Genomic DNA, 26576 nt, shown 5'->3' on the forward strand with positions numbered 1-26576 from the left:
GGCAGCGTTTGCACAGTTGTGGTTTCCACTTCTTCTGGGTTCCCGGGGCTGGAGGTCCCTGGGGGTGCTGGCACGGCCAGCCCGGGACTGGGGGTCCCTGTGCACAGGGGTCCCCCTGACACCACTGCTGGCACTGGGCACTGCTGCTGTTCCTGGGCTGGGGCAGAGCAGTGTCCCCAGGAGCAGAGCAGTCAGCAGCAGAGAGGGGGCTCTGACAGCAGTGGCCCCTGCAGCAATGCCCCAGAGCAGGCAGGAACCCCTCAGCCACCCTTGCTGCTGGAGCCATGGGGACTCCTGGGCCGAGAGCTGGCATCAGGCCACTATTGCCGCGGGCGGTGAGGGAAGACAAGCACACAATCAATATGATTGATAAGCAAGCTCCAGTTTATTCAAAGATCCAGTCAGTTTATATAGTCTTTTGCAAGTAATATCAGTAAGAATCTCTCATTGGTCAATGATCAGACAAATTCATGCAACACATACCTTCAAAATCTTCACAACCATGTCCCTGAGCCAATAGTAAAAAATCAATAGCAGCACGATTTTGTAAAGTAGCGTGCCTAACAGAGTCAACATCCAGCTAAAGATTAGACAATGCAGCAGATGTAGCATTAGTCTGTTTGGCAAGCCAGCAACCTAATCTGTTCAGTGTAGCTTGTGCCTTCACTGCTGCAGCGCCAGGAACAAAAATAGATGCAGTTACAATTGCTCCTGGGGACCAAAACTTTATAGCATCTCTACAATCACTCTGAAATGCATGGGTCAACCTTGTTTGTCTATGATGTCGGGATACTTTTAATATCATAGACATATTTGGTGTCAATAAAGACAGTCATCCAATAGTACAGGGACCTCCTTTAAGTCTAGAAGGGATACCAGGCCAAGCACGATCTCCACAAATGAGAAAATACCCAGTAGGTAGCTGCAGTGGAGATGTAGAGGAAACTGACACATGTGCTGAAGTGTAATTACAGCAATAAGAAGAATTTCTATATATTGGAAGGCTGGAATTTGCTGAAATCAAATACCTGCTGTTGAGATTCTGTTGCTGTACACTAGTCCAATTAAAAATAATACATGCATCAGCCTTCACTGATCCCAAAAGCTCTAATTCCTGTGGCTCAAGAGGAGCAAGAGGAAGGTAAGGAACCCAAGAATCCCAGTTATCCACTTTATATTGAGGCTGTGTTACCTTACAGGTTGATATCTTCTGAGGACAAGGCCAATTCTCAACAGGTACCCCTACTCAACAGGTAGAAAATGGATTTCCAGGTGAGGATAAAGACAGACAGATAGTACTCTGGTTTGTCAAATTAGCCAAAGTGACCCATATGTTTGTTTTCGGTTGTGTAGGAGCCCAAGCATCAGCATACAGCAAAATTAACAATAGCAAAATCAAAGGTATCATTCTGTCTAGAAATAGTGTCCTCCTTCTAGGTTATGCTTAGTCCAAAGAATATTAGTCTTTAAAACACCATTTAGTTCCTGACAAATAGGCTAAAGCCGTAGTCGTCTTCGGTGGAGCCTTCGTTCATCGGCGGAGGTGTCAGCGGTGGCTGTGGAGGTGCTGGCGGTGGCCGTGTTGTAGCTGGACGTGTCCACTTGCTAGGAACCCACAAGGGACCTGTAGGTGTGGATACACACATATGACCTCTACCCATGTAATTTACAGGTGCTGGTCCTGACCACATCCCTGTAGCAGGATGCCTATACATTACAGTTATTGATTTTTCTGCATCATTTTGTTTTGCAAGTGTCCCATGTACAAATGCAGGGGGCATATCATGAACTCCAAATATACAAAGATAATTTAAATTGAACAACACTTTTGCCAATCTCTCCTGTGAATCAGGAATTGTTTTAAATTTTGCAAGGTATTGTTTTAAAGTTTGATTTGCCCTTTCTACAGTAGCTTGACCTGTGGGAGAGTGTGGTATACCTGTAACATGCTTAACACCCCATAATTGCAAAAAGCGATTAACTTTCTTCCCTACATATGCAGGTCCATTATCTGTTTTGATAATTCCAGGTACCCCTAAAATAGCAAAACACAGTGTCAAATGTCAGATGACATGAACTGCTTTTTCTCCAGCTTGTGGGGAAGCCCAAATGAAATGACTGTAAGTATCAATAGCTACATGGACATAACGTAAACGCCCAAATTCAGCTACATGAGTCACATCCATTTGCCACAATTCATTAGGGCCTAAACCTCGAGGATTTACCTCCAGGCCGAGACCCGGTCCATTGTGATGACTGCAGTCTGGACATGCTCTGACAATTCCTCAGGCTGCTTCCATTGTAATATCAAAGCAGCGCCATAGCCCTTTTGCATTTGGATGAAACGAGGCATGGGCATTGCGTGCTTTTGTAAAATTGTCCATAGGCACCGTTATTGACACCAGTCTATCAGCACGAGAATTATCTTCTCCTAATCCTTCCACCCACTTATGACTCCTGATGTGAAAAATAGCATATGGAGCAGATCTTTGTCGTATTGCAGACTGCAACTGTGCGAAAAGTGCATTCAAGCGCTGATTTTGCACTTCTCGTAACAGACCATCCTCAATACGCTGCGTTACCCCAACTGCATACAAAGAATCAGACACAACATTTATAGGATCATGCATCCATCGACAAAATGCACACACAATTGCTGAAAGTTCCAATGTCTGTAGAGTATCTGATTCTTGTCCTTTTATTATGACATGATTCCATTGGCCCTGTTCATTCCAGGTGAGAGTAGTTTTTCGAGATTTATGACCTGCATCTATGAACAGAGTAACAGCATTAATCAATGGTGTTTCACTATATTTTCACTATATTTTCACTATGTGAGGAGATCCAGCACAGAATAGGTGAAGACAGCGGTGAGAATTGAATTTCAGCATTAGATTCTAAAATGCTAGCTTGTAATTCAGGAGAATGTTGTAAAAACCAGTTTAAATCAGCCTGTTTTATCGGAACAAAAATGCTTTGTGGCTCTTCCCCTGTAATCTGTACCACGCGTTTCCGGCCTTTCCGAATCAAGAGTGCAAGAGCCTCCACGCGTGGTTGAATATAATTGCTAGGCTGTAAAGGTCCAAACACCCATTCTAACACCTTTGTATCCTCCTGTTTTCCTCTTTTGTTTTTTAGCTGTTGAGTGAGAGCACCCATAAGGTGTTTTGGATGAGACAGAATAGTAATGTCTATAGGTAAGTCAGGATTTCTATGCCAGCCTGGGGTATCAGCAGTGGGTAATAATCAGAGGGCTGAATCAGCCCAGGCAGTGTGTCAGTGATATCCCGTACCCGGGCCCCAGGGAGGCAGCAGACCTCTCTGTGGGGTGGCTCTGGTCGACATATGGGGCCCTCTGTTCCCCTCAGAAGGGAGTCACCCACCACGATTACCCTTCTTTCCTTTTTGATGTTAGTGGTGCTGATCTGTCTCACAGATGAATCATAATTGGGAGGTTCACTGGGCAGATAATTTTCTTCTAAACCATCTGGCTGACTCTCCAGATCCAGGGGATCATACAGAATCTGAAGGGGCACCTGGCTGGGGAGAGGGGGTTGGGAGGGATTTTTATTATTACCTCCTCGAGTAGGTACCCACTCCCACTCCCCTTCATCAGCCAGGTGTCCTTCTATAGCCTGACAGTGGGAGGTGTGGGAGACAGCGGGAACCAAGGAGAGCATTGCTGCCCTGCCAGACCTCATGGAACCAAGGATCCATTGTGACACTGCAGGGCCCTGGGGCACCACGGTGCCATTGTGACACAGCAGGGCCCAAGGATCCAAGGGACTTGGTGACACCAGAGAGACATTGTGACACTGGGAGGCCTCATGGAATCATGGAGACCATTGGGACACTCTGGGGCCTCATGGAACCGTGGTGACACCAAGTTGTCTGGGGGTGTTGATCTGCTGGAAGGCAGGAGGGTTCTGCATAGGGCCCTGGACAGGCTGGATCCAGGAACCAAACCCAACAAGGTGAGGTTTAACAAGTCCAAGTGCCAGGTCCTGCACTTTGGCCACAACAACCCCTGCAGCGCTACAGGCTGGGGACAGAGGGGCTGGACAGAAGCCAGGGAGAAAGGGACCTGCAGGGACTGATGGACAGCAGGCTGGACATGAGCCAGCCGTGTGCCCAGGTGGCCAAGAAGGCCAATGGCTCCTGGCCTGGATCAGGAATGGTGTGGCCAGCAGAAGCAGGGCAGGGATTCTTCCCCTGTGCTCAGCACTGGTTGGGCAGCACCTTGAGTGCCGTGTCCAGTTCTGGGCCCCCCAATTTAGGAAGGACCTGGAGGGGCTGGAGCGTGTCCAGAGAAGGGCAACAAGGCTGGTGAGGGGTCTGGAGCACAAGTGCTGTGAGGAGCGGCTGAGGGAGCTGGGATTGTTTATCCTGGAGAAGAGGAGGCTCAGGGGAGACAAGGTGTTGTCAGGGCACAGGTTGGCCTTGATGATCTCCAAGGTCTTTTCCAGCCTTGCTGATTCTGGGTTTCTCTGAAACCACCCTTGGAGCAGTTGCAGGAGGAGCCCAGGGCCTCCTCTTCAGAAGCTCCAGCAGCCCAGGTCCCTCAGCTTCTCCTCACAGCCCCAAAGCCCATCCTGTCAGTCCTGCAGAGCCTCTGCAGCCCCTCCTCACTGCCCAGAACAGGCAGCCCCACAGCCAGACACAGCAGCCCAGATGTGCCCCCCTGGCCTGGGCTGCCTCTGGCAAGGGAGCAGCACGAGGCACTGCAGGAGCCTGCAGACAATTCCTGCAGCACTTGTGGGATGATCCTGTTCCTCAAGGGATGTTCCCAAACTTTGTGGCTGACTGCAGAGGCCAGGACAAAGCTGAGTGGTTTCCCTGGCGTCCCCCAGCCCTTCCTGTCCCCAGGGGCTGATGGCATTTGTGCTCCCTCAGGTTCATGTCCCCACAGCAGCAGCATGGGGCTGCTCCCGCCTGCTGTGTGCAATGCAAACAGGGGCTCCTGAGCCAGCGCTGCCGTGGCTGTGCCTGCAAGGATGCGGCGCCTGTGTGAGCTGGGGGAGAGACCAGGGCTGCACAGGGGGGATGTTGTTGGCAGCTCCATCAGGACGCTCTGGGACGCTGCCCTGGGCTGTCCAGCGCACTGGGGATGGATCAGCCCCTGCTCTGCTGCTCCTTCCCGTCTCCCCCAGGGCCCTTGCAGAGCACCAGCCATGCTGTTTGCCCCCAGCCTGCCCACGGCCAGCCTGGGGCTGCTCACGGGGGTTTTCTGTGCTGAGCATTGGCCTGGCCGTGTTCTTGAGAGAGCCTGGGCAAGGAGCCTGGAGCCCCCAGGCCCTGGCCTGAGGCGTCAGCGCTGCCCCAGCAGTGCCCATGGGCTGTCCCTGCTGCAGCCCCGGCACTGCCACCCCCAGGACTGTGCCCGGCCCCGAGAGCACTCAGGCCCTGCAGCAACACCAGGGCCACCAGGGCAGCGGGGCAGGGCCACGGAAGCAGCACTGGCAACACCAAGTGCTGCTGCTGCTGGGCACAGCTGCTGTGGCAGCACTGATCTGCCCCAGCTCTGCACACAGACGTTGCTGCTGCAGCTCCAGAGAAGGCAACAAAAGGGCATCTCTGCAGAAAACTTTGCTGGGACATCCTTTAGCTCCTTTAAAGGCACCGAGAGTGCAGCCCCTCATTGACACAGTCTGTAGACACAGGGAAGGTGGAGTGAAATGAAATGAGAAATGGCACAAGGAATGGCTTTTCCTTTTGGACAACATGGAAAAACAAAAACAAATAAAAAGAAACTCCAAAATGAAACCAACAAGAAGTACCAAAGATGACTTTTATTACAATTATTTGCAGAAATTAGCCAGCAGTTTAATGTCCCTGAAAGCATCCAGTCATCAGTGTCCACACTGCAGCCTTGAGCTCCTGGTTCCTCAGGCTGTAGATGAGGGGGTTCAGAGCTGGAGGCACCACTGAGTACAGAACTGAGAGGGCCAGATCCAGGGATGGGGAGGACATGGAGGGGGGCTTAAGGTAGGCAAAAGTGCCAGTGCTGAGGAACAGGGAGACCACGGCCAGGTGAGGGAGGCAGGTGGAAAAGGCTTTGTGCCGTCCCTGCTCAGAGGGGATCCTCAGCACAGCCCTGAAGATCTGCACATAGGAGAAAACAATGAACACAAAACAGCCAAGTCCCAAACAGGCACTAACAGCAATGAGCCCAAGTTCCCTGAGGTGGGATTTGGAGCAGGAGAGTTTGAGGATGTGTGGGATTTCACAGAAGAACTGGCCCAGGGCATTTCCATGGCACAGGGGCAGGGAAAATGTATTGGCCGTGTGCAGCAGAGCATTGAGAAAGGCACTGGCCCAGGCAGCTGCTGCCATGTGGGCACAAGCTCTGCTGCCCAGGAGGGTCCCGTAGTGCAGGGGTTTGCAGATGGACACGTAGCGGTCGTAGCACATGATGGTCAGGAGGAAATACTCTGCTCCAAGGAAGAAGAAAACCAAAAATACCTGTGCAGCACATCCTGTGTAGGAGATGGTGCTGGTGTCCCAGAGGGAATTGTGCATGGCTCTGGGGACAGTGGTGCAGATGGAGCCCAGGTCGCTGAGGGCCAGGTTGAGCAGGAAGAAGAACATGGGCGTGTGCAGGTGGTGGCCGCAGGCTACGGCGCTGATGATGAGGCCGTTGCCCAGGAGGGCAGCCAGGGAGATGCCCAGGAAGAGGCAGAAGTGCAGGAGCTGCAGCTGCCGCGTGTCTGCCAGTGCCAGCAGGAGGAAGTGGCTGATGGAGCTGCTGTTGGACATCGGCTGTGGCTGCACGTGGGGACCTGTTCATGGAGAAAGGACAGTGAAGAGTCAAGAGAGGCTGGCAGTAGCTGGTGTAGGAATTGTTTTCTTACCCACACATCATTCCTGGCTCTCTGAGGTCAGAAATCCCCAGCAGTCCTGCTACACTCAGTTTGCCACTGAGAGATGTGAGAGGCAAAGGATTCCCTGTGGATGAGGGAAGGTGAGGGGCTGGATGGGCTTGTTCCCAACTGCCCTGGCTTTGCACCTTTGGCTGCAATCAGAGCACAGTCACACTCCTGGTTCACCCTGGGATAAACCAGACCCTGCTCAGAGCAGAGGGATCCCTGAATGTCTCACCCTCTTCAAAGGTCTCTGGGCAAGCTCTCAACACCCCGTGTGCCAAGGACACTCACGGCTCCTTGGCCATCCCAGCAGCATTTCCTCAGCTGTGGCATCTCTGCACTTCCCCGTGGGACATTCAGGGAACTCCCAGAGGCTCTGGCACAGCTCTGCACCCAGGAGGGCAGCTCAGAGCTGGGAAGGGCACAGCAAGGAGATCCCCGGGTGTGCCCATGATGGGATCTCAGGGAGGGGCTCAGCCCATTCCCCTTTCCCATGGACTGCTTTGCCCACAGCCCCACAGGTCCCAGGGAAGCTTGGACACCCCATTCCCATGGACAGCCCTGCCTGGCAGGAATGCCAAGGGCAGTGCCTGACTCAGCTGCTGCAAATGCCAGAGCCTCCCTGAGAGCACCAGAAAACACTGACAATATCAGGGGAGTGCAGAAACAGGAGAAGATGTTGTGGTGCTGTGCCTGAGAGGGCAGGGCAGAGACAGCCGGGCACTCAGGACAGTGTTCCCGTGCCCAGCTGTGCCCGGCACTTCCTGCACACCAACAGTGCCCTCCTGCCCCAGCACTGCTCTGTTCAGCCCCCTCTGCTTCCCTGAGCATCTCCCTGGGCCTGGACATTCCCTCCTGAGAGGTGCCTTGTCCCTGCCAGCGCTCACAGAGCCCATCCCACCCTGTGTGCCCTCGGCCCGGCCCTACAGAAACCTGCCTGTGTGCAGGGCCCTGGCTGGGGCAGGGTCTGTGTGCAGCTGGGCGAGGGCAGCTCAGGAGAGCCCTGCTGGGCCCTGCAAAGGTGATGCTGCTGCTGTCCAGGGCTGAGGAGTGGCTGAAGGCCCTTTGGGAGGCTGCCAGCAGAGAGACTGACCACCCAAAGTCACAGTTCTGGAGTCTCTGTAAATGTTCAAACATTCCTTTGATGATCCTGTGTGTCTCTTTCAACTCAGAATGTTCTGTGATTCTGGGATTACAATTCCTGTTCTGCTTCTCTCATCCCCCTGTTGTCTATAATCAAAAGAGAAAAACAAACCCTTGCAACAAAGTTAGAACAGTAAAGGAATAACCAGACCTTTATTGGAAGCTTCCAGGTGTCCCAGTGCGGATGGGGCACACCCCACTCCTGATTTCAACAATTTATTAAGGTTGATTAATTAGGATATTTAACAGGAACATCCAATAGGAGATTCAGTTGCCCCAGTTACACACCCCTGGCTCAACCTATTGGATTAGTTCCAAGGATTTCTTTGCCCCAGTTTTTGTTATCACTGCGCACATTCAAAAACCAAAATGTTCTTGTACGTGCTCTTCCTGATAATAAGACTATGCAGTATTTCAGGAATGTATTTAGACAGTCAGCTTATTGTTCTAAAATCTAAGAGAAAGGTAAGGAAACATACTAGAGATAATTAAGGATTGTAAATATATGAAGTATAAAATAGTTGTTAAACAGAGTTAATTAAGAATTTAATAGAGTTAGATAATGATTTTAGATTTATACATATGTTATACTAATTTACAGAACTACGAATATAAGAAAAATACATGAAAAGCAAAAATCTTTTTGTCATCACCCCAACTTTCCCACCCTCCTCCAAGCAGGAAATGGAAGACACTCTCATGAAAGCTCCTGAGCTTTACAGCATTCCCAGCTTTACCTTCTTTGGGAAGTGTCCTGCGGAGCTGTGCCCAGGCTGCTCTGGAGCAGGGAGCAGCCCTGCCCCAGCCAGCAGCTCTCAGCAGCAGCACCTGCCCTGCTCAGGGTGGCTCCTTCCCCCCACAGCTTCTCTCCAGCGCTGGGAGCAGCTCCCCGGGCCGGCTGAGAGCTGTCCCTGGCAGGCAGCAGAGTCCCTGGCCCAGCACAGCGCCCTGGGCTGCAGGACCCTGCTCTGCAGGACAGCCCTGGGCACCCCTGGCTGCTCTGCACAAGAGAGGATCAGAGAATGTACTCACAGGGTCTGTGGGCATTGGGATGTTCCAGCTGTAGGAGATCACTCCAGGAGCTGCAGCTGCATTGTCCTGCAGCCAGAGGTTCCTGTGCCAAGGGCTGCCAGGGATTCTGCCCCAGGCACTTCTCAGCACCTTCCCAGCCCTGACTGATGGAAGCTCTCTGTGCCTTTGTGCTGTGCCCGGGCTGGCTGCAGGCAGTGCCCCAGCCCTGCTGGGCTGGGAGAAGAGCTGCTCATCCAGAGAAATGTGCTTTTGAAGCTCTCCTTGGTTGCCAGGATCACCCTCTGTGCCAGGAGCCCGGCCCAGCTCAGCAGCACAGACACAGCACAAGGACTTTAATGACCCTCTGGGGCTTTGTGCTCAGGCCCTGAACATCAGGCCCTGAGAGGGAGCTGCAGAAACCTCTCCAGAACTCCAAGTCAGAATCCAACTCCAAAGTTTCTTTGGCTTTTAATGGGTACCACTGTGGGACACGACTGAGAAAGTGTCCCCAGGCCCCAGGCAGAGCAGAGAACTGGAGGCACTGATGACAGGTGGGGACAAAGAGAAGCCAAGTCTTGGTGCCCTGGGGCACAGCAGGGTCTGTGCCACCAAGGGCTGTCAGGAGACACCTTGTCCTGAGGCACTGGGGCCTCCTGGCACAGCCCCAGCCAGGCTGGGCACTGTCAGCCCCTTGTCCTGCCCTCAGCATCCCCCCCTAGCCCACATCCCAGTGGCCTAAAGGATCTGCTGGAAGGAGTCCCTGGGGAGCCTTGCTCAGCAATGGCCCTGGGGGCTCCTTCATGCTCCCAGGGACTGCAGGCTTTTCAAAGCACTTTGGCTTTGGCTTTTGCCTTGGAGTCTCTGAGAGCTTTGTGCAGTCATGGCCTCCAATTATCTGCTGTAATTAGTCCCTGGAGAGGCTTTGTCAGGAACAACACTCAGTGGGGCTCATTAATACTTTGAGATACTCAAGGAGTTTAAGGAACTTTGGATTTTCCTTTCCACACTGAGTCTCTGAGAGGTTTTATTGCCATCCTGGCCTCCAGTTCTCTCCTCCAAGGAGTCCATGAGGAGCCTGTGTTGGGGATGGACCTCAGTGGCACCCATTAATGCTTTGAGACACTTTGGGTTTTTTTCTCTGACTTTGACTCCAGGAAAGATTTGTGCAATCTCCTCTCAGGCCCTGAGGTTCTAGGGCTCAGCTCCAAATGCACCACAGGGCTCTTTAGGATAAGCACGTCTTACCAAATCATGGCTCTGCCTTTATTTCCCTCTGCTCTAATGTAGTTCCTTAGGAATGTTTCCTTTTACAGTTATGGAGAAATATTTCAAAGTGCTTCTAAGAAATATGTATTCCCATTTTAAAGAGTGTCTTTTATTACTGTTCTCTTTAGAGAAGAGCTGATTGTAGCATTCTGTGATTGATATTGATGTAGGGCCACTCCTAAGGAGGTCTGGCCAGATCAGAGAAGTTTTACCTTGACGTCTGACCCAGTGTGGACAACCTTGCCCCACATTCCCCAACCCCATGTGACAAACAATTTTCACTTTCAAAAATTTAAATGGTTTATTAAGACCTTGTCAAAATTCAACAGAAGAGTGAATAAAGAATAAATACAGTTTCCGGAGTAAAGGATTCAGTCACCATGTGCTCATCTACAAAATGGATGTTCTGTCTTTTATACCTCCAGCCCCTCCCAAAGTCTTGTCAATCCACTCCTCCTTCGCTGTCCAGTGGTGGAGATCACTTTCTTACAGCTTGATTGGAGCTCAGGCACTGCCATAGCAACAAGCCAACCCTCCCAAATGCCCTGACTACTGAGGGCATCCCGTGATAACAATGCAAGGGGTAAGGGAAAGATAACGATGCACCTACACAACTTCTCTTAACATATACTTAATATTCATCCCTTAATTGTGAGAGTCAACCATAGGATTACCCATCTATAACAAACCCCCCTTTTCTTTTTCTATATGTCATTTTGCTTGAACATTTAATTTAAAATTTTCTCTCTCTCTTGAATGAGTCATACTAGCATCTGTTGATGTGGGCAAGGACAGTGGGAACAGGAGGAAAATCCCAGGTTTTCCTTAGACACACTTATTTGGAATGGACAAAAGGGCCTAACAGATGTCCAGGATGGCTTTGACTCCCATCTATCATGCCTATGTGGTTGCTACCCATAGTCATTGTATCTTAGGGGTCCAGAGGCCAGCTCGGTCTCGCCCTCCAGTCCCTGTTGTATTCAAAGACAGTTGGGGAATGACAGTGGTCCGATATGGCCTTTTGTCCTTACCTTAACATGTCTATAGGGTTGCTACCCACAGCAGGGCTATGCCATCTTCTTGGTAGCAAACAAAGGGGTCTTGCCCTCTTTCCTTTGTCTTATTTTCTTAAAGAAGCTGCCCCATTACCTTTTACAGTCCCTTGTGTACTTCCCCTCAACAGGTGCTGGTAATTCTCACCCATTAAAACAGGAAGACAGTTCTCAAACTGGCTGGTGGAAGCTTGACTTTGGGCGTCTTGGTGTTTTTCTGGTTGTCTTTCAGTCTCTGACTGACAGTCAATCTTGTTTCACCTGGTCTGGATGTTATATACAGTCCACTCATTGTGTTTTTCCTACTGGGCCTTTAACTCTGTTGGCATGAGTCCATCTGTTGGCGTGAGTCTATCTCCACTCTGCAGTTCACACGGCCGATTTGGTGGTGAGCAGTTCCTGAAAGGGACCTTCCCACTGAAGAGTTAGGGGCTGATCTCTCCATTACTTGATCATTACTTGATCAAATCCTCAGAATTAATGTTATTGAGTCTGAAATCCAGGGTGGCTGTTTGAGGAATTGCCCCTTTATGTCTTAGCCCTTCTAAGATTTCTTCTATAGACATAACATATTTCTTGGCATTGGCTTCCCCTTCCTCATAGGTGGCAACCCTCTGGGGTGAGGTCAAAAAGGGTAACCCAAACGTCATTTCATAGGGTGACACCCCCAGATCTGACTGGGGTTGAGTTCTAAGTCTTAATAAGGACAAAGGGAGACATTTTATCCATGACATTCGGGTTTCCATCATCAGCTTATCTAGAGCTCTTTTAAGAGTTTGATTCATCCTCTCAGTGTGACCAGAACTCTGTGGATGCCATGGAGTGTGTAATTCCCATTTACTCACAGGGTTTGAACAACTTTTTGCAGTATTTTAGAGGTGAAATGAGTTCCTTGGTGTCATGATCCGCTTGTGCGGGGTGTCGTGATGGTTCTTTTCACCAATCCCAAAAGTGCAAAAAGGCAAACAACAAGGGACTATCAGTTAATCACAACAAATGCACCTTTATTAGGGGCCAAAGCAGTAAATACGATAGTGGGGATCAGAAAGGAGATAAAAGTAGAGAGAGAGAGAGAAAAGAGGGGGATGGGAATAGCTACCAACACAGGCGAGATCCTCACCGGTCCAGACGATGGGGATCCGTCTGGTTGTGTCGGGGAAGTCTTCAAAATTCTGGTCAACTCAGGGGTCCAGTTATACTCCACGGAGGAAAAAAAAGGGGGAATATGCAGGGCAATGAGAGTCTATTGTAATTGCTGCAGGGGAACAGGTGAGTCCACTGAAACCACCAAAGCAGGCCAAACACAATGAAGAATAAGTCCATTGGAATTACTGAAGAAGAACAGGTCATGTCATTAGTGGTTTCCCCACTCCCTGTGGCAGGGGTCTCAGTCTCAGACCTTAGGAGGAGGGTTTTCCATCTCTGTCCGTCTGTCACAGTGGTAATGGGGCAGATGAGAGGTCTTCAGTGAGAGACCACTAGGGTCACCCCAAAGTTCATTCAGCTTCAAAAGGCGAGTGGGCAAATATGCAGTAGACCGTTCCTTGCTGGGTTCATGCCAGGTCCTTGCTGATTCCTTGCCAAATCTGTGCCAATTCCTTGCCAAGTCCTTGCCAGGCCTTGCTCGGAACAGCTAACGTAACGGTGCAGCAACCGCACCTGCACTGCCGCTCTCTCCAAGCCAGAACTGTAGTGGAGGAAGGGGGTTTCTCCTCGTGGCAATCGGTAGGCAAAAGTGGGGGCTTCAGAGGGCCTTACACTTGGCCTGAATCAATCCTGTTCAACATCCCATATCGGGGAATGATTGATTCTAGAAGTGTTTTACTCACAACATTGGCATTGGCTTTAACCGTGGGTACCGCCTCTACCCAATGAGTCAGGTCACCTACTATCACTAGTAAAAACTTCCACCGTTGTACCTGGGGAAGCTCGGTAAAGTCTACTTGGATGTTTTGAAAGGGTCTTAAGGCTAGTTCTCACCCTCCCCTGGTGTTTTCCTCATGACCTTCTCATTTACTTGTTGGCATATCTCACACCTTTCAATTACCTGCTTAGCTATCCAAAAAATTCCTATGCAGCCCCAGTCCCTTAGTAATTGATCACTTAGTGCTTGTGTACCCCAGTGTGTTGTTCCATGTATGCCTTCTAGCATTTTCCTGGCAAGGGGTTTATTCAACATTTGCCTCCCACCTGCTAATCTCCACTTCCCTTTGTTTTCTTTGTTGGCTCCTGTTTTGAGGAATTCTTTCTCATCCGTCTCACTGAATACAGGAACTTCTTCCATTTCTCTCATGGGGGTTAATGCTATCATTAGTTTTTCTGTCCCTGATTCAGCTGCATTCTTAGCATCTAAATCTGCTAAATGGTTCCCTCGTGCTTCTTGAGTCACCCCTTTTTTATGTCTTTTAACATATACTGCTGCCACTTCTTCTGGCAATTGTAAGGTTTCTAACACTTCTAAAATAAGTTTTTAGTTCCTTTCCCCTTGAATTTAATAGCCCACTCTCTTCCCAATTTTTTCCAAAGGTATGCACTACTCCAAAAGCATATTTTGAGTCTGTATGTATTGTTTCTCTTTTCTGTGTGAATATTTCCAGAGCTCACTTTAGGGCATACAACTCACATGCTTGGGCTGACTAGTTGGAAGGTAACTTTCCTTTTTCTAGGGCCACTAACTCTTCATCTGCTATAGCTCACCCCAATACCCTGTGCCCTGGATTACCCGTGAAAATCCATCGCTGTACAATCGTTTTCCACCTTGGAGTGGTTGATCTGTTGGGTCCTCTCTTACTTTAGTTTGATAGTTTATAACTTCTAGGCAATTATATGTTAATTCTGGTCCTCTCTTACTTTAGTTTGATAGTTTATAACTTCTAGGCAATTATATATTAATTCCTCACCTGGTTTTCCATCTAAAACTGGGCAGGGTTGAGTTGGTTACTCACATCTAGCTCTAAACCATTATCTATTAAGATGGCTTCATATTTTAGTACTTGGAAATCAGTGAGCCATTTCTCAGCCTTTTAGCTGAGGATACTCCTTACTGAGTGTGGGGTATATATTTTCAGTTTTCCCCCAGAGCTTAATTTTTTGCTTTCTTCTACGAGTGGGGCGCTCGCTGCCACCGCCTGAATGCAGGTTGGCCACCCCCAGCTGACAGGGTCTTGCAGTTTTGATAAACAGGCCACTGGTTTATGGATCCTCCCCTTTCCTGGGCTAACACTCCATGTGCTGCCCCTTTTTCTATATCCACAAACAGATAGAAGGGTTTGTCTAAGGCAGGAAGACTCAGTGCTGCTGCACTGACTAATTTTTGCTTTAAAGCTTCAAAATTTGCTTGTCGTCGTCTTCCCACCTAATCTCTTCTTCTAGTAACTTTTCATACAAGAACCTGATGGCCTGCATGTATCCTTCAATCCATAGCCTGCAATATCCCAACAAGCCTAAAAACCTTCTGACTTCTCTCTTAGTTTTTGCCCGTGTGAGTGAGGCTATCCCTGCAATTCTCTCAGGGTTCAGCCACCAGCTCCCTTGACAAATCACATGTCCCAGGCATTTTACTTCCCTCTCTGCAAACTGGAGTTTCCCTTTTGATACTCAAAGTCCTTGGTCCCCCAGAAAATTTAATAATGGATTAATAATAGTGGATTCTCAAACTTCATTTTCTTCCTGTCCTGAGAGAAACAAATCATCTCCATACTGGATGAGCTTTATCTCAGGTTTGATGGAGAAGAGTTTTAGTACTTCTCCCAAGCCTTGACCAAATAGGTTTGGGGATTTGGAAAACCCTTGTGGTAACCTGGTCCACTGAAGCTGTTGCTTTCTCCCTGAATCGGGGTCTTCCCATTCAAAGGCAAATATATCCCTGCTTTCTCCTGCCAGTGGACATGCCCAAAAAGCATCTTTTAGGTCTATCACACTAAACCACTGCTGTGCTGGGAGGATATTGCTCAGTAGTGTACAGGGCTTAGGCACTACTGGGTACAATTCACTGTTCTTTGGTTTGCTTCTCTTAAATCTTGGACAAGCCTGTAAGTCCCATCTGACTTCTTTACTGGTAATATGGGTGTATTTTGGGGGACATACATGGCTCTAAGGTCCCCTCCTCAAGTAGGTCCTGGATCCCTGGCTGCAGTCCTTGTCTCCCTTCCAGGGAGAGTGGGTATTGTCATACCTGAACTGGATGGTTCTCATCAACTGTTTTTATTACTATAGGTTTCATGTTCGATTTACCTCGAATTTTTGGTTTTGTCCACACCATGTCATGAATTTTGTCCTCATTCTCTTCCGTTAATTTGAATAGCTTAACCACCATTTTTCCTTCCTCTGGGAGTACTCCAATGTCTAACTGCACCTGTAAATCCCACCCTATTAGATTGCACCCTGCTTCGGGAACTAATAGGACATCCCCTGTTGAGGATTTTTTGCAGGACAATGGACACATTCAGCAGATGCACAATCCAGCCTTCTGGTAACAAAGGAATCAGTTCAAGAAATGGGGTCAGTGAATCCTTGATGACAGGAAAAGAAGAAGAAGTCAGAGGAGTCGGCAAAGTTGTCAGCAAAATAAAAAAGAGAACTCAGGGTGGGCCAGACAACCAAAGCAAGACGCGTCAAGAATCGGGTGATCCAATCGGCATTTAATTTTAGACACATAAACAGCTAGGATTAACCAATCATGTATTAGCTAGAGGCTCGTGCACAGCAGAACTTATTATAAATACAGGCCTCAGTACAATAAAATTGGTTTCACTTGATCATATTGATCATGGTGAGATGTCCCATTTGTGATTCTCTGCACCGCAATTCCTATCTCAGACCCCAGGTCTAATGATGCATGGCGATGCATAGCATCCCTTAGACACTCTAGAAACTCAGATGGAGTCTCGGAAGGCCCCTGCTTAACAGAATTTAGGACAGACCAATTTTTGGTCTTTGGGATAGCTCTCTCCACTCCCTGTGCTATCCAATCTTGATAATCTGCTAATTTCTGTAACTCTGCCAATATATTTGGATCCCATTTAGGGTCCCTTGGAGAGGGAAAAATTCTCTTACATCCAATCACCAGCTTTTACAGTTATCCTCTGCCAAAGCCCCTTCTCAGGATCAGCTGCTTTTCTGTTTCAGTGAAAGTATCCAGTAATAACTGGGTGTCTCTCCAATCTGGGTTGTGTTGTTTGATAACATATCATAAATGCTTCGCAAAAAGTATCAGGTTGCTGTGGTAATTTTAGCAATCCTTTCCCATGCCTCTAGATCAGGGGTGGAGAATGGTACTTTAACCATCAGTCTCTCTCCTTCCGGTCCCACTGCCTCTTGCAGAGTGGCCTGTAACACTGCTTGTCTCCTGGTTCTGGACTAAACCGGACTGCCAGGAGGGGAGTGGGTTTGAGCGGATGTCCCTTCCAAGCCTAAGTCCTATTTTTTTGGAAAGTCCACCTCATCCTCATCCTCATCCTCCCGTCTCCTAGGAGGCAATTTCAGCAAATCTATTGTATCTTGTTCTTGAGCTGCAGCACGGTAGACCTTATCTGATTTGGTACATGGCTGTCCTATGCTGCATGCTGAGCAACATTGCTTAATTTGCCCTCTATTTCCTTTGTTTTCCTTCTCAAGGGCTAACACCAGTGGGTCTGAGGGAGCGCTGAGCCCACAGCCCGTCTCCCATTCCATATGATTTCACAAGGGGAGAAACATACCAGCAGAAGAGACCTCATCCTATTTCCTTCATGTCTTAAAAACAGCATTAACTGCAACAAGGTATTACAATCTAAAGTTCCTGCCGGTGGCCACTTGGCTCAGTCTTCCAGCCTGTATAATGGCCACTCCGCATGCAGCATTGGATTAAATCTTTCTTGTTCTCCAATCCCACCTTACTGGTGACTTCTTTCCAGTGGGTTCAGATACATCCCAAAGGGCTAGCTCGGGGAACTTCTTTGCTCTGGTGAGTTCCCATTATCTCCTTCTCCTTCTCACTTCCACCCAAAACTCCCTTCACAAAGCCTCACAGTCCTTTCCTAATTCTCCTCCCACGTGCAACCCCAGGTTACAGGTACCAGATGTGATTTTCCACACACAAGCTTTAAAATCTGAGGTTCAAAATCAGCTTGATTAGGAAACCTCTGTCCACACTCAGAGCATGTGCCCCGCCGCCTGCGGAACAGCGGTACCAACGCCTCTCACAAACTCCGCACTGCAATAGTGCCCATGGAGGGTGCCAGTCTCTCAAGGTGCCCAAGGCTCCCAAGAACTGCCCGCAAAGGCAGTGTATTCCACTTACTCCTTCATGAATTTCTAAATTCTCCACAGCAGGCTGCTTCCCATCTAGAGAAACTACATTACCAGCTTGTCGCTGCTGAGGTGGTTGCAATACAAAGTAGAGGCATTAAGCAGTCTTAGATGGCAACTCTTTATTATCGAAGATGGTTGACTTTTTATACACTTCTAATTGTTTATACTTCTTCTACTTTAACTATTGGCTACAGTAAATTAACATAACACTATGAGTGAAAACTAACAGTGACTTTAATTGACTTTTAAAAAATGCTTTGTTTAGTTACAAAGTTTCCTCTTTATCTTTCTTCAATTCCTCTCTTCTCTTCGTCTCCTCAATAACAACCTTAAAAAAACTCCTTATCAGCTTCTTACTTCTCAACTTCTTTGCACTTCTTTAGCTAACAGACCCGCAGTTAGCACCTTCCACACCAGCTGAGGTCCAGTAAAGCCCCTCTAAATAAACCCATTCATCCCCTTTATCTGTCCAGTGATTTACTGGATTCAGAAATTCCCAGGGGTCAAGCCCGAACCACTAAGGCAGTGGAATCCTCTCAGTTCATCTAGCCATGGCCCTGGCTGTGTAAGGCATGCTACGTGGACATGAGACAGCCGGTCCTGTCCCGCTGGGTCCCAGCAGTGCCTCACAGCACTTCTGCATCCACGTCAGGATGCTGGCAAAGAGAGGTCCTGGAAGCTGAGGCAGCTGATTTTAAGCTTGTGCAGGGGCCTACAGGCCAAGGCCAACGGTGTTCCCTCAGGATATAGCAGTCCTGAGGGGTCTCCCTCATTCAAACAAATCGGCAGACAAATGCATTGTCCGCCAAAAGCCCTTTCATTGACCTGGCAGGAGGGCAGGGGTCTGCACCCACTGAAATGTTTCTCTGCCACATATAAATTTCAGTGGGTTGATGTAGGAGTTGTATCAAAATCACCATCCATCTTCACACTGCTGAGGTGATTCCATAGGCAGGCGGTTGGAAATACATTGTGTCAGATTCCCATACTTGAAGCTGATGTCCAGGCCCTGGCCAGGAGCGGTCTCGATGCCCCAAAGCAGCACAAAGTCTTCCTCAGGGCTTCCCTGCACAGGGCTGATTCCACACTTGCCCTTAGTTCTTCTGGTAGACTGTGTCTAAAGCTTTTTGTCAGGTCACTCTCATGTCAAGTTAGGCCTGCCAGGTTTTTGTTATGCTAACTGGTGCTAAGTACTTAGGCATGTCTGTGCTAATTACTTGTTTACTCATGTGAATTGCTTGTGCTGACTTATGTCAAACCAAGGCCTTGTTCCATCCCCAAAGGTGCCTGAGGCCACCCGCTCCTTGTGGCACCAGTTGCTTTCCTGTGGAATGTTCTACCCAGCCAGGGTAAAGAGGGAGCTGCAGAAAGAGCTTGCCAGGCTGCTCTCCATCCTTTCCCAGCACTCCTGGTGAAGTGGAGAAGTCCGAGCTGAGCGCAAAGGTGCAAATGGAACAGCCGTGCACAGGAAGGCTCGGTGGGAAGGATGATCCAGGATCCATAGGCCTGGCAGCCTGAGCGTGCTCCAGGGGAAGGCCTTGGAGCAGATCCTCCTGAGTGCCATCCCACGGCACCTGCAGGGAACCAGGGCGTCTGCTGGAGGGTGGGAAAGCTCTGCAGAGGGATGGGGACAGCTGGGGCTCCTGGCGGGGTGTTGAGGGCTTCTGTGTGGGAGTTTGGGGGGCTTGGTGCTGGTGGGGTGTTGGAGAAGGAGTTGTCTGGAAGGTGAGAGGTCTAGGCTGGAATTTGAGTCAGTTTGAAGGCAGCATCTGTGCTTTGGCACAGCTTTGGTTAGGGAGGGCAGAAGGAATATCTGTGACTTTTCCTCTTCATGGTCCTGATTCTCCTGCAGGGAACAAGAGGGGAGAGCTGTACTTTACTGGCCACTCAGATCTCTGTACCAGGGGGAGGATTAGCCCTTTTGCCATCTACTCAATTCTTTCAGCTACTTTTCTACCACTGAGTGGACTTTGATTTCTTGAGAGCTTTTATTTCTTTAGAGAATAAGGATATTATCATCCCTACATAGAAAACCAAAGAATGGCCCTTGTTTTTTTCCTTTTTTTGTGTAGTGCTCTGTTCTGTAAAGTGACCCTCAGTGGATGAGGTTAAGGCAAATGAGTTGCTGCTTTGAGATTGGAAGCAAAATTCCAACTCTTCACCTCCTCAGGCCATCCCAATTAATTTGGGAAGTTTGCAACTTTCTGGAACTACTTGAGTCGAGCAATGGGAATTAAAGCTTTCCTGAATTGAGGATTCTTACTTGCGAGACTCTTCTGTGCCTTCGCCGCTAAGGTGTTTTTGTGCTGTAAGAAATTACTTCAATGAGAAAATAATTTCAGCATGGAGTAAGAGCTTCTGACAGAGACCAAGTGTTGCCAGCAGTTGCTCCAGGTGCTCCTGCCAACAGCCCCTGCAGGCAGGAGCGCAGCCCCCAGTGCATGTGGGCTTTGGCTCCCTCTGGCACAGAAGCCCCCCACGGGCACAGGTCTCTGGGGCAGGAGACGGGCACCGGTGCTGCCAGGGCTCGGGGGGTGGCAGGTCTGCTTGGACAGGGACCCTGCCACACCTGCTGATGTCAGCGCTCTCTGGGCCCCAGGGGTCAGAGCAGCATTCCTGCCATGGCCCACACGTTCCTTGTCTGTGCCACAGCCGCGGGTTTAGGATGGCCACCAGCCGGGACATGTCCCAAGGAGGCCGTGCCAGCTTCTGTGGAAGGCCCCGTGCCCTTCCCAGCGCAGCTGCGTTGGCAGCCCTGGGGGCTCCTTCTGCTGCCCTGAGTCTGCAGAGCAGGGCAGCGTTTGCTGATGGTTTGAGCCATTCCTAAAGATCCTGTCGGGCTGTCTTAGACACTTGGGGTGAGGGATTCCTTCCAACCTGAGCCACTTTGGGTGGGCTGGGGGCAGCCCTAGGGCAGGGGGCAGTGTGTGCAGGGGCCCTTTGTGACACGGGGCAGCACGGTCACCGTGGCATGGAACGGGACAGCGTGTCCAAGGGCCCTTTGTGACACGGGGTGACATAGGAGCTGGTGGTGACAAGACCACGCCGCAGTGCTCGGAGCACGCGACGGGACAGGACGGGACAGAGCGGTGCCATGAGGAGCCCCCGCACAGCGCACTCGTTCGTGTCTGACCCGGAGCTTTTCTGAGGCATTATTCCTGCAGCTGATCTCGAGGCCTGACCACAGGACTTGGTGACCCATGGCCTTCCCGAGGCTTCTCTCCTGCAGGTGTCCTCGAGGGCAGACCCTGGGACTTGGTGCCCTGGAGGCATCTCCCATCCCTGCCACCGGTGCCCCCGAGGCCAGACCATAATCCTCGACAGGAGTCTCCTGTCCTTGTGGCAGGAGCCCTCGAGACCAGAGTGCAGGACTTGCTGTCCTGTCGCCTTCCTGAGGCTTCTCTCTTGAAGGTGCCTTCCAGGCATGACTGCAGGCCTTGCCGACTCGGAGCTTTTCCGAGGCATCTCTCCTGCAAGTAGCCACAAATCCAGTCACTGACATGGAGCAGAAACCCCCGAGAGTGCCCAAGCTGGCCTGGGTGGAGGAGAGGAAGAAGGCCCTGGAGCTGGCCCTGCACAGGAGACTGAAGAGGTGGTGCAGTTCAAGGCTCAGCAGGAGAGTGAGTGGCAGAGCTGGGCTGCTGGGCTGGTGGCTGCAGCCAGCTTGGCCACATCCCATCCCATGGCATCCCATGGCATCCCATGGCATCCCATCCAATCCCAGCCCATCCCAGTCCATCCCCTGGGCACTTGCCCATGGACAGGACTAAAGAGGGCCAGGGCAGACACCCCACAGTGCCCGTGCTCCATGCCCTGGGGCATTCCAGGGCTGTCCCTGCCTGGGGAGTGCAGGGCTGGGCTGTGTTCTCCGGCCTCTCCCACAGCCCCTCAGCTCAGGCTGCGCTCGCTCTTTGCCAGGTGCAGCCGTGCAGCGCACACAAGAGCAGGAACACACCCGTGGCCTCTTCCACAGAACAGCGCAGGTACCTGCTGCAATCCCCAGCTGGGCTGGGCCTGCTGTCACTGCTCAGCCGAGCACCGCGCTTGGAGCATCCCTGGCTTCCTGCCTTTCTCCTACAGCTGGTTTTCAAATTCATCAAAAGGATTCGGGAGGAAGAGACCAGCACCATGGGCACAGGGCTCAGAGCATATTCGCACATCTTCAAAACCAAGACCTGTTCTGCCCTGCTGGATATGCTCGTAGTAGAGGGGTTTTGCAATCCAAAGCAAGTAAGCAGCCTGTGGCCAGGGTTTGATCCTCCCAGGAATTGCTTGGCCTCCTAAGCCATGCCTCCTGGTCACTGGAAGCCTTTGAGGCCATGGCAGTGTGGTGGCAAGGGAAGCACTTCTCTGGGGAAGCTGGGGACATTCCTCCCTCTGGCAGCTTTCCAAGTCTCCCCTGCCTTCTCCAGGTGCCTGCCATGGTGAGGTACATCCACCAGTGGCTCATGGCCAGTCAGTTTGCTGAGCTCAGGCTGAACAGGGCCCTGCTGGATCTCACAGAAGAACAGCCTGCTGATATAGTAATGTGTCCTGGTTTCGGGCAAATTTGGGAGAAAACCTTCAGAAGGAGCCCCCAGAAAGCAAACCCCCACAGCCCCACCCCCACCTGGTTCAGGAAGAATTTCCTCAGAGAGTAGTGTAAACAACCTGTTTATTGAGCAGGCAAAGCACTCCCCAGCACAAAAAAATGAACAACACCAGATGACAAAAAGTCTTTCACCACACTGAAGAGGTGACAAATTCAGAAAGTCTCTGCTGGGAGTGGTTGCCCAGTTCTCGGTCTCCGGCACTGGGGATGGCTGCTGCAGGTCACAAAATGCTGGCTCTTGGTGTTTCTTGGTGTTTCCCAGGTCCCAGTCCTGAGCAGGTTGGGAAGGTATTCAGGAAAGGGAAAGGAAAAAAAACAGTCCAGGGAAGAAATTGGATTGCCTAGCTAAACTAACTAATAAGCAAAAGCAAGGGCAAAAGCAAAAAGCAGGAGCAAGAGCAAAGCGAAAGCAAGCAAGCCAGCAAGCAAGCAAGAGAGCCAGCAAGCCCTAGCCTCTCTCCTAGACACAAACTGTGAGGGAAGGTGAGCTGGCTGATAACAAGACAAAACAAACCTTCACTTTTCGGAGCCAGTCCCGAAAGCACAGAACATAACATCAAGCATAAACAGAACACACAATTGGGGATGCAAGCACCATAATGTCACCCTAGGACATTCCACCCCTTATCTCCGAATCGTCAACATAACTACCAAACGTCATGTAAAAACTTCATCAAGTAAAAACTTCCATCTTTCACTTACTCAGACACATTTCCTTCCATCTCACTTGCTCAAACCTTTGACACACATTTCCTTCTATATCTCTTGCTCAAACCTTCAGCATTCACACATTTCCTTCTGTCTCAGGTCTGTCTGGTTTAATGTAAAGACAGTGGCAGTAACATCCAGCAAACGTGATATTTGCATATGAGGCTCGCCCCATAATCAGATCTCCCTGAGGTACACATCGTGTTGTTCCATATTTCTGCATTATTCACCATGTACAACCTGGTCCCTGAGCAAAGACAGTGCCACCAATGGGTTTGTCTGTACTCGCGGCAGAATTGATCCACACTGTCTTCCCTAACAAACCTCTGATATGTGCCACTGGGACTTTATCTTCGTCTACTATATTCAGGGACTCAGACTGGGCAGGACCTGCTCCATTGGTGGAACCTCGGGTGTTAACTAACCAGGTGGCCTTTGCTAAATGCTGCTCCCAGTTCTTGAAAGATCCTCCACCCAATGCTTTCAAGGTGGTTTTTAACAGTCCATTGTACCTCTCCACTTTGCCGGCAGCTGGTGCATGGTAGGGGATATGGTGCACCCACTCAATGCCATGTTCCCTAGCCCAGGTGTTGATAAGGCTGTTCTTGAAATGAGTCCCATTGTCTGACTCAATCCTATCAGGGGTACCATGCCTGCACAGGATTTATTTTCAAGGCCCAGGATGGTGCTCCGGGCAGTGGCGTGAGGCACAGGGGAAGTCTCCAACCATCCCGTGGTGGCTTCTACCATTGTGAGCATGTAGCGCTTGCCTTGGCGTGTCTGGGGCAGTGTGATGTAGTCAATCTGCCAGGCCCCCCCATACCTGTACTTGGACCACCGCCCACCATACCACAGGGGCTTCACTCGCTTGGCCTGCTTGATCTCAGCACACATCTCACAGTCATTGATAACCTGAGAAATACTGTCCATGGTTAAATCCACCCCTCAGTCTCGTGCCCACTTGTGGGTGGCATCTCTGCCCTGATGGCCTGAGGCATCATGGGCCCATTGAGCTAGGAACAACTCCCCCTTATGTTGCCAATCCAAGTCTATCTTTGACACCTCTATCATTGCAGCCTGATCTACCTGCTCCTTGTTTCGGTGTTCCTCATTAGCCCGACTCTTGGGGACATGGGCATCTACATGACAGACTTTCACACACACATTTTCTACCCAAGAGGCAATGTCTTTCCACTCATCAGTAGCCCAGACTCGTTTTCCTCTACGCTGCCAGTTGGCCTTTTTCCACCTTTCCAGCCAGCCCCACAGAGCATTGGCTACCATCCAAGAATCCATATAAAGGTCGAGCTTTGGTCACTTCTCTCTCTCAGCAATGTCCAGGGTCAGCTGAAAAGCCTTGACTTCAGCAAGTTGACTTGATCCACCTTCTCCTTCAGTAGCTTGTGCTACGTGTTGTGTGGGGCTCCATATGGCTGCTTTCCACTTCCAGTTCATCCCTACGATTCCACAGGAACTGTCAGTGAAAACAGCGTATCGAGTTTCCTCTGCTGGTAGTTGGTTGCATGGTGCACCTTCTTTAGCCCTTGTCACTTGTTCCTGCTGCTCTCCGTCAGTGAGACCAAAGTTCTCACCAGCAGCCAGTTTGTAATTATCTCCAAAATCCCAGGGCGATTCAGGTTTCCAATCCGGGTGTGCTGCATGATGAGAGTAATCCATTTGCTCCATGTGGCAGCAGTGTCATGGAGGGTAGTGGGAACCTTTCCTTTAAACATCCACCCCAGTGCTGTCAGTCAGGGTGCCAGGAGGAGTTGTGCTTCTGTGGCAATCACCTCGGAGGTAGCTTGAACTCCTTCATAGGCAGCCAAGATTTCCTTCTCTGTGGGAGTGCATTTGGCTTCAGACCCTCTGTAATTTCAGCTGCAGAATCCCAGTGGTCGGCCTCAAGTCTCCCCAGGCACCTTCTGCCAAAGGCTCCAGGACAAGCCGTTGTTCCCAGCTGCAGAGTAGAGCACATTCTTCATCTCTGGTCCCATCCTGACTGGGCCAAGGGCTACTGCCTGAGCAATCTCCTGCTTGATCTGGGCGAAAGCTTGTTGCTGCTCAGGGCCCCAGAGGAATTATCGTTCTTCTTGCAGGTGACCAAGTAGGGAGGGCTCACAATCTGGCTGTACTCGAGAATGTGCATTCTCCAAAAACCTATGGTGCCTAGGAAAGCTCGTGTTTCCTTCTTGCTGGTGGGTGGAGACACCGCAGTGATCCTTTTGGTGACCTCAGTGGGAATCTGACACAATCCGTCTTGCAACTTTACCCCCAGGAACTGGATCTCTCGGGCAAGTCCCTTGACTTTGGTCTTCTTGATGGTGAAGCCGGCTTCCAGCAGTAACTGGATGATCCTCTCTCTTTTCTCAAATACTTCCATTGCAGTGTTCTCCCACACAATGATGCCATCGATGTACTGCAGGGGTTCTGGAGCTTCACCCTTTTCCAGTGCAGCCTGGATCAGTCCAGGGCAGATGGTGGGGCTGTGCTTCCACCCCTGGGGCAGTCGGTTCCAGGTGTACTGCACGCCCCTCCAGGTGAAAGCAAACTGAGGCCTGCATTCTGCTGCCAGAGAAGTGGAGAAAAACGCGTTGGGAATGTCAACAGTGGCGTACCGCTTTGCTGCCTTGGACTCCAGCTCGTACTGGAGTTCCAGCATGTCCAGCCCAGCAGCGTTCAGCGGTGGAGTCACTTCATTCAAGGCACGATAGTCCACAGTCAATCTCCACTGAGACTTGTGCACAGGCCAGATGGGACTGTTGAAGGGTGAGTGGGTTTTGCTGACCATCCCTTGGCTCTCCACCTAACGGATCATTCTGTGGATGGGGATCACAGCACCTCGATTCGTCCGATACTGCCAGCGATGCACGGTCAAGGTGGCAATTGGCACTCGCTGCTCTTCCACCCTCAGGAGTCCTCCTGCAGATGGGTGCTCTGACAGTCCAGGCAAGGTGTTCAATTGCTTAATGTGCTCTGCCTCTACAGCAGCTGTGCCAAAAGCCCACCTGAGTCCCCTTGGTTCTTTGTAATTGCCGTTCTGGAGGAAGTCTATGCCCAGAATACCCAGGGCCTCTGGGCCGGTCACAATAGGATGTTTCTGCCACTCCTTCCCAGTCAGGCTCACCTCGGCTCCCAACAGGGCCAATTGCTGTGATCCCCCCGTCACCCCAGCAATGGAAACAGGTTCTGCCCCCACATGTCCCGATGGTATCAGGGGACACTGCGCTCCAGTATCAACTAAGGTGTTGCATTTTTGTGGCTCTGATGTGCCAGGCCATCGGATCTACACTGACCAAAGATCCGGTTTTCCCGTGCCTCTCCTTGGCTCGAGGCAGGGCCCCTCTAGCTCTGGTTATCCTTTCTTCCCTGAGCATTCATACTAGAGGTACCTTCAAGGGGATCTGACAGATCATACCCGGCAGCTCGGTCACCGGAGGCTGAGTCTACCTTCACCTTACTGTAATCCTCTCAGTTAGTGTTTCCCTCCTTGAGTTGACACGCCCATGCTGCCAGGACAGAAGTGAGTTGATGTACTTCAGACCTGATTAGCATAAAAATTTTGATAATCAGAATGCCTTGGCAAGAACAAACAGAGCTTTGAAGACTGCAAGAAGACTGAATCAAGAAAGAAGATTGAATCAACTTCTATTA

General features: G+C 50.3%; 1 protein-coding gene and 2 pseudogenes across 1 annotated transcript; 1 reads left to right on the top strand and 2 right to left on the bottom strand.

Moving 5' to 3' along the window:
• Positions 1 to 26576, bottom strand: part of LOC137464036 (zinc finger protein 208-like) — a 1110012-nt pseudogene that overhangs the window by 377000 nt on the left and 706436 nt on the right.
• Positions 1 to 26576, top strand: part of LOC137464035 (zinc finger protein 850-like) — a 1110255-nt pseudogene that overhangs the window by 368581 nt on the left and 715098 nt on the right.
• LOC137464040 (olfactory receptor 14J1-like) lies at positions 5822 to 6416 on the bottom strand. Its single transcript, XM_068175368.1, has one exon. It carries the CDS (start codon positions 6409 to 6411, stop codon positions 5824 to 5826), a length of 588 nt encoding a protein of 195 aa, XP_068031469.1. The 5' UTR covers positions 6412 to 6416; the 3' UTR covers positions 5822 to 5823.

The sequence above is a fragment of the Anomalospiza imberbis genome, chromosome 35 (assembly GCF_031753505.1).
Source record: "Anomalospiza imberbis isolate Cuckoo-Finch-1a 21T00152 chromosome 35, ASM3175350v1, whole genome shotgun sequence".
Classification (NCBI taxonomy): Eukaryota; Metazoa; Chordata; class Aves; order Passeriformes; family Viduidae; genus Anomalospiza; species Anomalospiza imberbis.